The 12,774-nt window shown below is 55.9% G+C and overlaps 5 protein-coding genes across 5 annotated transcripts; 1 reads left to right on the top strand and 4 right to left on the bottom strand.

Annotated features, from left to right (window-relative positions):
• Positions 1–12: 12 nt before the first annotated feature.
• TRIREDRAFT_108367 (uncharacterized protein) lies at positions 13–1,209 on the bottom strand (the record flags this gene model as incomplete). The annotated part of the gene is made up of 5 exons (XM_006965998.1): positions 13–20; positions 105–116; positions 288–323; positions 834–1,016; positions 1,113–1,209. The coding sequence occupies 5 exons, from the start codon at positions 1,207–1,209 to the stop codon at positions 13–15; spliced, it is 336 nt and encodes a 111-aa protein (XP_006966060.1).
• Positions 1,210–1,440: 231 nt separating this feature from the next.
• On the top strand, positions 1,441–3,569 carry TRIREDRAFT_122350 (glutamate decarboxylase). The gene is made up of 5 exons (XM_006966127.1): positions 1,441–1,861; positions 1,933–1,960; positions 2,025–2,633; positions 2,705–3,343; positions 3,434–3,569. The coding sequence occupies exons 1-5, from the start codon at positions 1,548–1,550 to the stop codon at positions 3,485–3,487; spliced, it is 1,644 nt and encodes a 547-aa protein (XP_006966189.1). The 5' UTR covers positions 1,441–1,547; the 3' UTR covers positions 3,488–3,569.
• Positions 3,570–3,783: 214 nt separating this feature from the next.
• TRIREDRAFT_63180 (acetylornithine aminotransferase-like protein) lies at positions 3,784–5,153 on the bottom strand (the record flags this gene model as incomplete). Its single annotated transcript, XM_006965997.1, has 2 exons — positions 3,784–4,812; positions 4,920–5,153. Coding segments are annotated over 2 exons (1,263 nt in total), but the record flags the coding sequence as incomplete, so codon positions are not given.
• Positions 5,154–6,400: 1,247 nt separating this feature from the next.
• On the bottom strand, positions 6,401–7,586 carry TRIREDRAFT_30275 (uncharacterized protein; the record flags this gene model as incomplete). Its single annotated transcript, XM_006965870.2, has 3 exons — positions 6,401–6,596; positions 6,672–7,281; positions 7,364–7,586. Coding segments are annotated over 3 exons (1,029 nt in total), but the record flags the coding sequence as incomplete, so codon positions are not given.
• A 1,744-nt stretch (positions 7,587–9,330) lies between these two features.
• On the bottom strand, positions 9,331–12,692 carry TRIREDRAFT_122349 (uncharacterized protein; the record flags this gene model as incomplete). The annotated part of the gene is made up of 2 exons (XM_006965996.1): positions 9,331–12,248; positions 12,335–12,692. 2 exons carry the CDS (start codon positions 12,690–12,692, stop codon positions 9,331–9,333), a joined length of 3,276 nt encoding a protein of 1,091 aa, XP_006966058.1.
• Positions 12,693–12,774: the final 82 nt, after the last annotated feature.

The following is a 12,774-nucleotide window of genomic DNA, read 5'->3' as shown; positions in this document are numbered from 1 at the left end:
TCAAGACGCATATTACTTTCCTAGTACATATATATCTAATGTTACCCATTAACCCTAACACTAACCACTAACCCTAACTTAATTAGCTAACCCTAACAGCTAACCTGAGGTTTGCTCTATATACAGACCTTTTTTTTTATGTTACTATGACTTTTTTATGGTAAGATATATGGTCTTGAATATAGCGGTAGATTGTGCTTCTTAGGTACTGAAGAGGCTTGCTACTCAGTTGGAGAGGCTTGATAATCAATCCCTTTTTTTTTTCTGTTTGGGCTTGTATGACATACTTGCCCAGCTTAAGCCGTCAGATCCGATGGGGGAAGCTGTTTGGTGGGGAAGTTGGGTTAGTAGTAGTCGATCTGGGTAGGGATTTGAAGAGGAGGGGGGACTTTGTATGGAGTGAAGGTTGTGTGTGTAACAGCTTTGCATGAGGAGAGCTGTGGAAGAGGGGGAGGGGCAAAGCAAGACAGGGTGAGCCGGCAAAAGGGCAAGCAAGGACAGCAGGGGTCTTCGGCTATGGGAAGTTGGAGTATAGTATTCACGGCTATGATGGTGGTGAAGGATGAAAAAGAAGGAGAAGAAGAAGATGAAGAAGAGGAAGAAGAAGAAGAAAAGGGGGAGGGAAAAAGATGCAACTACTCGGACCTACGTGGAAAACATACCTACCGATGTATATGGACAGGGATGAAATCGTTTGATTTTCGCGTGTGAAAGAAGTGCCCGGATCTAGACGGATGCATTGCATCGGCTCTTCCAATGCGCGCCGTCTTGCGTTGTCAGAGCAGGTTTCCCAAGACCCAAGATGCATCAACGAAAAGCAACACCCAACTCACCTCTCTTCAGCCATTGGATCTTCCTGCTGCATCTCCCAGCTCCTTTCAAGACCCCGCTGCTAGATCCAGCAACAACCAACCAACCAGGCCGTGGATCTAGTGGCTTGCCGGCCGGAAGATGGTGGCCGAAGCTAGAGTCGCAACCAATTGGTGATGATGATGCGTCGTCATGCATGCCCGGTGCTAGTACAAGTAGTAGCTTGACCAGCTTCTCATAGGGGGGGGAAGATTGACGAAACAGGGTCAATGCTGCTACTATGTTGCATTGGTATTACTTACTACTCGTATGTATGTATGTATGACTGTATGTATGTATGTTGCTGCAAGCTGGGCTAGGGGACATGGCTTGATTCGAGGCAAAGCCGTGCCCAGTCATGTTGGCTTGCTCGCTCAAAGGTGGACTTTTTGATGGGCGTCTAGACTCTGTGACCCCTCATCATGACATGACATGTTTTGATGTGCAGTTGGCGGCCTCGTAATAAATCGACACCACTGCTCCCACTTATACGAGAAGCTATACAGACACACACCACACACACACACACACACATATATATATACTCCTCTCCCCCAATTTGAACCCTCCCGCCTCACTCATTCCTCTCTCCTTATATCCTCTCTTCCTCTTCCTCTTCTGCCTACACCCCCTCCCTCAATCACCACATCCCACAACACTCACACACACACACACAATAAAAGCTTCAGCAACTCATCATGGTCCACCTCACCGCAATCAGCCGCTCCGGCTCCGTCACGCCCTCCGAGGAGCCGACAGCAGCGCAAGCAGCAGCTCCCGCCGGCGCCTCGGGCCCAACCCTCTCCGTCAACGACCGGCCGAGCCTGCACAAGAGCCTCTCGCAGGTCAAGCTGTCGAGCTACGCCGACGAGTTCACCACGAGCGTCTACGGCTCGCAGTTTGCGGGCCAGGACCTGCCCAAGCACAGCATGCCCGCGGGCGCGATGCCGCGGGACGTTGCCTACCACATGATTAAGGACCATTTGAGTCTGGACAACAACCCGAAGCTCAAGTGCGTTTTTCTGCTTTCTCCTTGAAGGAAGTAGAGAATCATTGAAATGCTAATTCTTGCGGATTGTTTAGCTTGGCGTCTTTCGTCACGACTTACATGGTACCGTCCATCCAACTCCTCCCAAACAAAGCCAACTATATATGCTGAATATCTGAAAACACAGGAAGACGAAGCCGAAAAGCTCATGACAGAAGCCTTTTCCAAAAACTTCATCGACTACGAGGAATACCCGCAGTCGGCCGACATCCAGAACCGCTGCGTCAACATGATCGGCGACCTGTTCCACGCGCCCCACGGCGGCGACAGCATCGGCACCTCGTGCATCGGCTCGTCCGAGGCCATCATGCTGGCCGTCCTGGCCATGAAGCGCCGCTGGAAGCTGCGCCGCCAGGCCGAGGGCAAGCCCACCGACCGGCCCAACATCATCATGTCGTCCGCCGTCCAGGTCTGCTGGGAAAAGGCGGCGCGCTACTTCGAGGTCGAGGAGAAGTACGTCTACTGCACCGAGACGCGGTACACCATCGATCCCGACGAGGCGGTTGCCCTCATTGACGAGAACACGATTGGCATCGCGGCCATCTTGGGCACTACCTACACGGGCCACTACGAGGACGTCAAGGGCATCAACGACTTGCTTGTCGAAAAGGGGCTGGATGTGCCGATCCACGTCGATGCCGCCAGCGGTGGCTTTGTTGCGCCGTTTGTGCTGCCGGACCTGGAGTGGGATTTCAGACTGCCTCAGGTGGTTTCCATCAACGTCTCCGGCCACAAGGTAATGCCCTCGTCTTATTACTTGTCATTCAATGGTGTTTGCTCCAACCCTTCTGACACGGCATTCATCAGTACGGCCTCGTCTACCCCGGCGTCGGCTGGGTCGTCTGGCGCTCGCACGAGTACCTCCCCCAGGACCTCATCTTCAACATCAACTACCTCGGCGCCGAGCAGTCCTCCTTCACCCTCAACTTCTCAAAGGGCGCCTCCCAGGTCATCGGCCAGTACTACCAGTTCATCCGCCTCGGCCGCCGCGGCTACGAGTCCATCATGAGCAACCTCACCCGCACCGCCGACTACCTGACCGACGTGCTCGAGAAGTCGCTCGGCTTCGTCATCATGTCCGAGCGCCAGGGCCAGGGCCTGCCCCTCGTGGCCTTCCGCTTCAAGACCGCCCAGGAGGGCGGCAAGCAGCGCCACTACGACGAGTTTGCCCTCGCGCACCATCTCAGGAGCAGGGGCTGGGTTGTCCCCGCGTATACCATGGCGCCGCATACGAATGAGATGAAGATGCTCAGGGTCGTGGTCAGGGAGGACTTTTCAAAGAGCAGGTGTGATTTGCTGATTCATGATATTAAGCTGTGCGTCGCCATGCTGGAGAATATGGATGCCGAAACGGTGAGGAAGCAGGAGGAGTTTATCAAGGAGCATATTGCGACCCATGGCAAGACGAAGCATCAGCACAGGCACCATGCCTCCAAGCACTACACGGTGAGCCTCTCCCCCTATTGAGAATTGCTGATTGTTTGAGATTGGGTGTGACGTGATGATGAATGCTGACGGATGAGTTTTTTGTGACAGGGCGAGGAACATTCGCTGCAGGGCAAGACTGGCAAGACGCATGCCATTTGCTAAACGTGCTCCATGCGGGGGACATGGCATGGGAACAACAAAAGTCTGAGTCGGCGCAAAAGGGAATCAGATACAGGGTCAATATTTATCTATATTGAGAATCATGATGCTTTTTTTTGTCTATACAGCCATCTGCCACCCCAACCCCTCCCCCTTTTCCATCCATTGAGCAGAAATGTTATACGCTCGCCAAAAAACCATTGATACACTCCGGCCCAGGCAAAAAAACAAAGTGAGAAAAGAAAAAAAAAAAAAAAGAGTCACAGCATCAACTTACAAGCGCCGCCGCCCCTCCCCCCTTACTTGCGCGTAGCAACAATCGCCTCCTCCAGGATATCCAGCCCCTGCCCAATCTCCTCCTCCGTCATCACCAGGCTCGGCAGGAACCGCAGCGTGTTCGTCCCCGCCGTAATCACCAGCAGGCCCCTCTCCCGCGCCGCCGTCACAATCGCCGCCGGATCCTCCGTCAGCTGCAGGCCCAGGATCAGTCCGCGGCCGCGCGCCTCCGTGATGAGCTCCGGGAACTTTTGCCTCAGCTTGGCGAAGCGGTCCATGAAGACCTTGCTCTTGGCCGCCACGCCGTCGCGGATCTCCTTGGACGACAGCCGCGAGACGACGTAGTGCGCCAGCCGGCAGGCGAGCGGGTTGCCGCCAAACGTCGTCCCGTGGTCACCCAGCTTAATCTTTTCGGCAACGGCCTCGGTGACGAGCACGGCCGCGACGGGGAACCCGTTGCCGAGCGCCTTGGCCGTCGTCAGAATGTCCGGGTGGGCCTCCTTGGGGAGGCTGCCGTGCGCCCAGAGGTCGCCCGTCCGGGAGAGGCCCGACTGGATCTCGTCATAGATGAGCACGGCGCCGACCTCGCGGCAGCGCTTCGCCAGCGCGACCATGAACTCCTCGCTGCCGGCGTGGATGCCGCCCTCGCCCTGGATCGGCTCGACAATGACGCCGCACGTCTTTTCGTCCACGAGCGCGTCGATGCCCGCGACGTCGTTGTACGTGCCCTGCTTGAAGCCGGGGACCATGGGCGCAAACGGCTTCTGGTACTTTGGGTTGTGCGTCGCCGACAGCGCGCCCATGGTGCGCCCGTGGAAGGCCTGGTTGAAGGAGACGACGTCGACTTTCTCGCCCGAAGGGTCGACGATGTTGCCGACCTTGCGGGCGAACTTGATGGCGGCCTCGTTGGCCTCGGTGCCCGAGTTGCAGATGAAGACCTTGGACGCCTCGTGCATGCAGCCGGCCTCGAGCGTCTTTTCGACCAGCAGCTTGGACAGGGCGCCGGTCCAGGGGTTGTAGTACAGGTTCGAGGCGTGGACGAGTGTTTTGGCCTATCAAATGACACATGTGTCGTTCAATCGTCAGCATGCCTTCTTATCCTCCTTCTCCTTCTTCTTCTCCTCCTCGGTGGAGGTGAGCTGTATATAGATATACGCACCTGCTTGGCGATTATGTCCGCAAACTCGGCATCGCAGTGTCCCAGCGACGTCACCGCAATGCCCGCCGTGAAATCGAGATACCTGCGATTCTCAATGTCCCACAGCCACGACCCCTCGCCCTGCACAAACACGGGCGGCGGCCGGGCGTACGTGGCCACCATGTAGGGAGCATGCTCGTTGACGAGGGCCGCGCTGGCCGAGTCTTGCGCCGGATCGGGGTTCGGCAGGGCTGCGTCTCGCTGCAACAGAATAAAGTGACGGGAAAAGTGTCAGTTCACTGTAACGCCGACGACGATTGCATATGGGGGTGTAGCAGTTGGATATCAGAATCGTTGTAATAGAGTTGATTGGCAGATGCAATTGATTGTGTGGGAAACGGGGTCGAGAGAGAAAGAGAGAGTGAGAGTGAAAAATAAAGAGTCAACGCACCTTGATGGACTGCTTCGCATCCTCAGACAGCCTCGCCGCCGCCCTCGTCGCAGAAAAGCACCTCTTGCCAGCAGCAGACGCCGAAAGCCTGCCGGCAAGCGCCACCTGTCGCGCAAGAGATGCCCTCAAAGCCATCCTTTTCCAGCCAAATATTCAATCTGCCAGAGGCTCAATTGAATCCAATACCAGTAACAAAAAAAAGAAGAAGAAGAATCAGACCTGACGCAAGGGAACTGAACGCTCCAAAAGGTGGTGGGGGGGAGGAGCGATATAAATTTCCCGTTTTGCGCGGCTTTCAGACCAGAAATTGGGGGTCTTGGCTCTATGTAAATTTTTATCGATAAAAGCTCCGCTACCGGTGTTCGCTGCTCTTTGCCTTGCAGGGACTTGGATCCATATGTACCTTATTTTACCTCATGCTGTGACGACACTACCTGTACATACCTACTAGGATTCTTCGTCTAGCTGCGAGCTGAGTCATTGTCTTGTCTCTAAAAAGCTCTCAACAAAAGATGGAGCTGCCTTATCAATCTGTTGTCTGTAGCCGAGGTGCTTCTGAGATGTTGAGTCAACAAACCTGGCGATAGTAACACCCACAATGGCTCCAATCGTCCAAATAGAGTCATCAATGCTCCCTACATCGGCTTATATACGTAGATACTATCCTATCAAGTCGCTGTCCAGCTAGGTAAGTATTCTCCTACGACACTTTTCACGCGCCTAGACACAGCAACGATAAAACTTCTTGTATGGGATTGTCATGGTAGAACCCAAGAGTAAATACAGTCTCTACAAATACCGCCCAAGCAAAACACGCAACAGCATCTCAGTATGCAACCAGAACGCCGCCTTGCCAAAACAGACAAGGGGACCAGGGGACGGAGAGAGAAGGAAAGAGGAAAAACAAAAAAGGAAACTGGCATTACCAAGAGCTCCCAAGCACAGCCGTTGTATAACCCTGTCACAGCCATCCCATCATCGTGTTTCACCCATTCTCTCCATTTCAGTCGGTCCTAGGCCCATGCACAAAAAAACGAACCCGTCACGCTGCTCAAACGGCGCTATAGCCTCCTCGACTTCCAGCGCCCTGGACAGTGTTTAGAACCCGGCGTGTCCAGTCCTTGAGGAGGTAGGGAATGTCGCGCAGGGTGTCGCCGTGGGGCAGGAGGTCCCATCCTCGCGCGCCGTATCGGTTGTAGTTGAGCCAGGAGCCGAAAATCAGGTAGGCCGCAATGCCGAGGAAGACGCTGCAGAAATGTCATTAATCGAGGCGGCCTGCGTTTGCATCTCGGGGCCGTTCCCGGGGGATGTGCTGCACTTACATAATGACAAACCAAGTAAAGAAGCCCCAGCTTGCGCTCGAATCGCTGGGCTCGTGATCATCGCCCTTTCCTCCATCCCGCTTTTCGCAAGCATACTTGGTGTACCAAGTCAGCCGCAAGACATCGAAATCCTTTTCCTTGGCATAGTCTTCCCAGATGAGCGCCGCATCCTTGTTCTTCAGCTGGTGCTCAATAGACGAGTCCTGGTTGCCCTCGTCGTCCTTGTCGCCATCCCCCTTCTTGTCGTCCTTGTTGTCCTTGTTGTCACCCTTGTCATCCTCAGCTCGCCGCTTCGCGGAAGAAGGCTTCTCGTACTCGTCCTCGGAAGCCCACTCGCCCTCGGTGCCCGTCTTGTCCGGATCGCACAGAAACTCAATGACGGCCTTTTGGGTCCTTCGCTCCGACACGGGGCCGGTGAGAGGGTGCTTGCCGCCCTTGAGAACCAGCCGGAGACCCTCCTTCTGGGAGTCCGAGTTGGAGTCGCTCGTCTTGAGCCTCGTCGCCTCGTATTCGAACTGCGACCCGCCGGCGTTTTCGAGCCCGCCCGCAATGGCAACGACCTTTGTGACGGAGTCCTGGTCGCCCTTGAGGAACCGGGTAATAGCGCACACTGATGCAAAGCGCGGTTAGTCAAGTCATTCGTTGGTGTAATGCAACAGAGTAGGTAGGTAGGTAGATGGGAGAGTGCTGACCTCTTGTTCCGTTGGGGCACTCCTCCTTGGACTTGGCCTTGCCGCTCTTCTTGAGCGGTTGGCAAATGTCGACCGTGTACGTCGTGTTGATGTGCGCCTCGGTGCTCGACTCGAACCGCGACGTCACCACCGAGTGCGGGCCTCCAAGCGGCGACAGGTCAAAGTTGTGGCCGTCGATCCGGATCTTGTCGCAGCTCAGCATCGCGGCCGCGCTCAGCGGCGCCAGGAGGAACGACAGCAGCAGCGCTGACAACCGTGGGGGATGCATCGTGGCGAGGATGATGCAGCGAAAGAACGATTAGGCTAGCAGAGAAGATGAAGGGGAGGCGAAGCGTGGCGGTTTGGACAATGATGACGGCCCAGACGGAGGGGAGAGAGAAGAAGGGGAGAGAGAAGCACACAGCACGCCGACAAAGCCAGATAAGGACGGGACGGAGAAACCAAAAGCTCGACGATCCGACGATCAACAGACGGGCGATGCACAAGGCGAAGCAGCGAGGCTTGACTGGAGTAATCGGCAAGAAGAGAAAAGGAGGGTTAAACAAGAGATAGAAGAAAGAAAAGAAGAGGAGGATTCCTGTGCTCCGGTCCAGCCTCTTTTCTTTGGCAAGTTTTAACGTCAAGCTTGTCGCGAAACGGAGACGCAGACAGACAGACAAGAATTGGGGGCTAAGCCGGAAGAGCTGCTGCTGCTGCTGCTGCTGCTGCTGCTTCTTCTCCGACCAACTTTCTCTTGACGTGACGTTCCGTCATTGCTCCAGCTAAAGGCAGCCTAGAACCGAAGAGGCCGGCCCGCACGTGACCGGAAATGGAAACATGGGCCCTCTCCCCCCCCCCCCCGTAGTAAGGTATGTATTCCATTTTCAGGTGAAGATACGGTGAAGGGCTCGTCTTTTTTCTGTTAGCATTTGGTGAAGAAAAGGGGGCTGTATGTGCTGGGTGGAGAGACAGCTTACCCGAGGATATGGGAATTCCAATCGTGAGATTTTTGCTATTTTCTGGATGCCATTGTCCTTTTGCGCGTAGTTGAATGATATCGTCCTTTGCTTCAGTCTGCTTGTGAGATACCTTACACATCCATCAAACGGAAATTGACATGTGTTGGCTTAGTAAGCCATCCAATTGCACCAGACAAGACGATTGAATCATCACACAGCAGACTGCAATCAATGTAAGGTATTACCTACTCGGTCAATTCCGATCCCCAGCGTGTTCCTGTTACTTCTGTCTCGATATCGCAGCAAAGTGAAGTCCAATAATCAACGTCTTCCTGTTATTCTGTTTCCCTTGCACTGCCTTATACAAGCATCTCAACTTCATTATAGCTACCTACCTACTTGCCTGATATACCCCCTTTCACACCCCCCTCCAAACGCCAAGTTGCCGAGCGAATTCATCAAATTCATGTCCAGTCCAGAAGTCGGCACATCTCCCATTGTTCAAGAGAGATTAGAAAGAAGGCGGTAAAAGCAAAACCGGAAGATATAGAGGAAAAAAAAAGAACAAGTCAGAAAGTACAAACCCACCATCCCCCTCCCCCTCCAAACCAGCAAACAAGAAAATAGTCAAAACAGCAAGTCCATCGTGGTCTCGAGCAGCCACTACCGATATAAAGAAAAGAAAAGAAAAGAAAAGAAAAAACAAATCATCCCTAGGGTATTGAAACACTGGCCCAAATGCGGTAATCCTGACTGGTGCCGAAATTGTAATCCGCCCTCCCAAACTCCGTGTGGAAAAAAAAATGACATCAAAATAGAGGTAGGCAGCCTTCCTCTCCCGCCCTGGTACCACCTACCTAGGTAGACATCACAGCTGCCGGACTGCTTCGTACGGTACAAGAAGATGATTCTTGTACTTCCGTCTCCTCCGGAAAGGCCGAGACATCTTCATCTCTTTACATCCCCGTCTTCTTTTCTCTTTTTTTTTTCTTTCCATCTTTCTTCGAATTCCCGTCCGTAGGTCTCGTTTCACATTCCCTGGTGTCCCATCATCCCGCCTTGCATCGCAGCCTGTTGCTGCTGTTGCTGTTGCTGCTGCTGGCGTTGTTGAAGTCGCATCTGCTGCTGCTGCTGCCGGCGCTGCATCACGTCCCTCATCATCTGTTGGGCTTGCATGAAAGCCTGCTGTTTGATCCTCTCCATTGCGTCCGGCGGTATGTTGTCGGCTCCGCCAAACTTGGCGGCCGCCGTGTTCAGGAGCCGGCCGTAAAAGAGGCGCGTCTGGGTCTGTAGCTGAACCTGCAGGTTGTTCGGCTGTCCTGGCTGGGGACCTTGGCCCTGATGCTGAGCCTGGGCTTGTGCTTGCTGCGCCTGCTGGGCTTGAGCCTGAGCTTGGGCCGCTTGCTGTGCTTGGGCCTGCGCCTGCGCCGCTTGCGCTTGGGCGTGTGCCTGAGCCTGAGCCTGTGCCTGGGCTTGCTGCTGGGCCTGAGCTTGTGCCTGCTGCTGCATCTGCATGGCTACCATGGCTTGCATGTTGGCATTGGCATTAGCATTGCCATTCATCATCTGCCCGTTCATCTGTCCATTCATCTGCCCATTCATCTGGCCGTTCATTTGGCCCCGCGCCATGTTGCTCATCTGGCCCATGCGAGACATTTGTTGAATCTGGGCCTGCATCTGAGCCTGCAGCTGCGGCGTCATCGAGCGTATCTGGGCGCCTTGCATGCTCTGCAACTGTTGTGCATACTGCTGAGCCCACTGCTGGTGCTGCTGCTGTTGCTGTTGCTGTTGCTGCTGCTGCTGCTGTTGCTGCTGCGGATTCATCATGGGGTTTTGCGGATGCTGCTGCTGCTGTTGCTGCTGCTGCTGGTGGTGTTGGATCAGCATTTGCCGTTGCATTATCTGCATCATCTGTTGCTGCTGCTGCGTCATGCCTTGGCCCTGTGAAGCAATGTTCATGTTATTGAAGTTGTTATTCTGCAGAGCCGCCGCCATCTGCTGCTGTTGGTGCTGTTGCTGCTGCTGTAGTATAGCTCGCTGCTGGGCCATCTGGGCCATGACTTGAGGGCTGGCCTGGTTCATTCCTGGGGCGTTCATCATCATCTGCTGGCCCATCTGAGAGTTTTGCGCCATCATGGCCGGAGGGCTGTTCGCCTGGGTCATGCGGGGCGTCGCAATCATGGCGGGCCGGTTGATGGGAGTTGCGTGAGGCATGCTAGGCGTCGCGTGAGGCATGCGTGGCGTGCTTGATGGATGGCTCTGCTGGCTGTTTCTAGAAGACATGGCGTGGGCCATGGGCACCGATACCTGCGGGTTCTGCACTACAGAAGCCGGCCGAGGAGGGCTTGCCGCCATGGTCGAGTTGTTCCGCTGCATGGCAGCGGCCGCAACCATGGGTGACGACATGTTCTGGGGAGTCGGCTGACGGATGATGGGAGAGGAAGCCTGGGCTTGAGACATCTGGGCTTGGAACCGGGCCTGGGTAGGTCCATGGATACCGTTCGGCATTGCGTTTTGCTGGACGCCGTTGGGCATGCCATTGTTCAATCCCGGATGTTGGGCGGGATGAGCGTGCTGCGTCTGGTTCATCTGCGCTGCGGCGTTGTTTGCCTGCGCCGCGGGAGTCTGCGCGGCAGCGCGAGCGGCGATTGCCTGGCGCTGGGCCTCGGCGGCCTGGCGCATCTGGGCCTCCCTCGCCGCCGCCGCGGCTTCGCGCCGCAGTCTCTCGGCCTCTGCCTGTCTCTGCGCAGCTTCCACCGCCTGCTGCGCCTGTTGCTGCTGTTGCTGCTGTCTCTGGAGCTGCAGCTTCCTGTCGTTCTCCTGCTGCTTAAGCTTCTCCTGTTCCTTCTTTTCGTTGTGCTCCCGCTTGATGTCCTCAATGAGGTTGAAGCGCTCGAAGCGAGGCTCAAACGTCGCTGCACCAGTTGGGCCATCTCCATCCGCTCCACCAGCACCCTGCGCGCCGGGAGCGTTTGGCGCAAGCCGGTCGTCGAGAACCAGCATGTACCGCTCCATCTCTGCGGTAAAGGCCTCGTCGGCGGCCATTTCGGCCACCGTCCTCTTGCGAGCCTTGGGCTGTGGCGGAGGCTCGCTGTGGCTGGGATGCGACATCTTCTCCAACAGGGCGATGGTTTCCTCCACGCTCTTGGTTGGTTCGAGCATCAGGGGTGCATTGGTCGCGAGCAAGATCTGACCCTCGGCAGCATGTAGCAGACTGGCGTCCAGCTCGTTCTTTTCTCGCTTCTGCCTTTTTGCAGGCGGCGGGATATTGGCGGCAGTCGGTGTTGGCGGCACCAGCGCGGACGGAGTCGCTGGAGGAGCCATGGCCAAAGTGTCGGTAGCACCGGGCCCCTCGCCAGGCGACTTTGGCATTGTCGCCTTGATCATGAGATCCATGCGCAAGCTCTCGGGCGTAGGGTGAAGCACAACGGTGAAGATCTTTGGTTTGGGGGGGGCCTTGGTATCTGTGACGCTGCCAGCGGCATTTGGCGCAGATTCCTTATCCGCATCCTTTACATCGGCGTCTTCTTCCTTCGGCTCCTCTTTTGGCTTTGCAGCCGCATCACCGGCATTCTGCTCTTCCTTGGGGAACGGGACGTGGGGTGAAGGTGTCAGCCATTGGTTGTAGTTGTGGATGGACGACGGCACAACGGCGTTGGAGGCTGACGAGGGTCGTTTGGTACCCTTGTTCTGGACCACGGATTTGTGATCGTGTATCTGTACGATGAGACAGCCGTCGTAGAAGGGTACCTTGCCTTGGACAAAGTAGGGGAGGAGGTCGTGGGGGATCGTGCGGCTCTTCACATGCTCAAGAAAGATCTTCATCGGCGACTTATACTGGAACATGCCATCTTGACCATCGAAGCGGAAGTGTGTCGGATGCATATGGACGACTAGAGAGGGCGGTCGCCCCGAGTTCCTCTTCAATACGTAGGCATCGGTGACGACTATATCGCGAACATATCCATGGTTAGAAATGAAGGCCACTTGTGGATTCGCACTCATTGCGGGAAGAGGAAGGATCATGTGTTACCGTAAGGTGGGGGATCGCAGCTATGGGCAGCCGTATCTGCTGCGAACGACGCCGATCGCAAGCCGGCGCTGTTTCTTGAGTTGCGCCCGGAAGTCTGGTTCAGGGTGTCGCGGCGGACCCGGTTGATGGGCCGCACGGTTGATGCCGTGATGGCCCGGTCGCTGGCGGAGCTGGGCGGCTGCTTCGCGCTCGAGGGCGGCTTGGAGGATGCCATGGACGGCGAGGGCGACGCGGCGAGCGAGGCGGCGCCGTTGGTCTGGATGCCCGGCGGCACAGGGCGCTTCATCTTGGTCGGCACAGGCGGCGGCGGCACCGCAGTGGCCGTGACTGCGGCGGTGGTGACGTTGGTCGGCGCCATCGTGACCCCGGACGCACGACGGCGCGCGTGTTGCGGCTGCTTCTGCTTCTCCCACGCCTGCGGTGCGTGTGTCGCGGCGTCG

Source organism: Trichoderma reesei, assembly GCF_000167675.1.
Source record: "Trichoderma reesei QM6a unplaced genomic scaffold TRIREscaffold_11, whole genome shotgun sequence".
Classification (NCBI taxonomy): domain Eukaryota; kingdom Fungi; phylum Ascomycota; class Sordariomycetes; order Hypocreales; family Hypocreaceae; genus Trichoderma; species Trichoderma reesei.
The sequence above is the reverse complement of the archived record's forward strand: the minus strand, read 5'-3'. Positions and strand labels throughout refer to the sequence as shown.

Excerpts from the sequence above, each read along its gene's own strand:
- TRIREDRAFT_122350 (XM_006966127.1), top strand. The coding sequence starts at position 1,548 with ATGGTCCACCTCACCGCAATCAGCCGCTCCGGCTCCGTCACGCCCTCC. Across the intron at positions 1,961-2,024 it reads CTTTCGTCACGACTTACATG|GAAGACGAAGCCGAAAAGCT; the intron begins GTACCGTCCATC and ends CTGAAAACACAG. Across the intron at positions 3,344-3,433 it reads ATGCCTCCAAGCACTACACG|GGCGAGGAACATTCGCTGCA; the intron begins GTGAGCCTCTCC and ends TTTTTGTGACAG.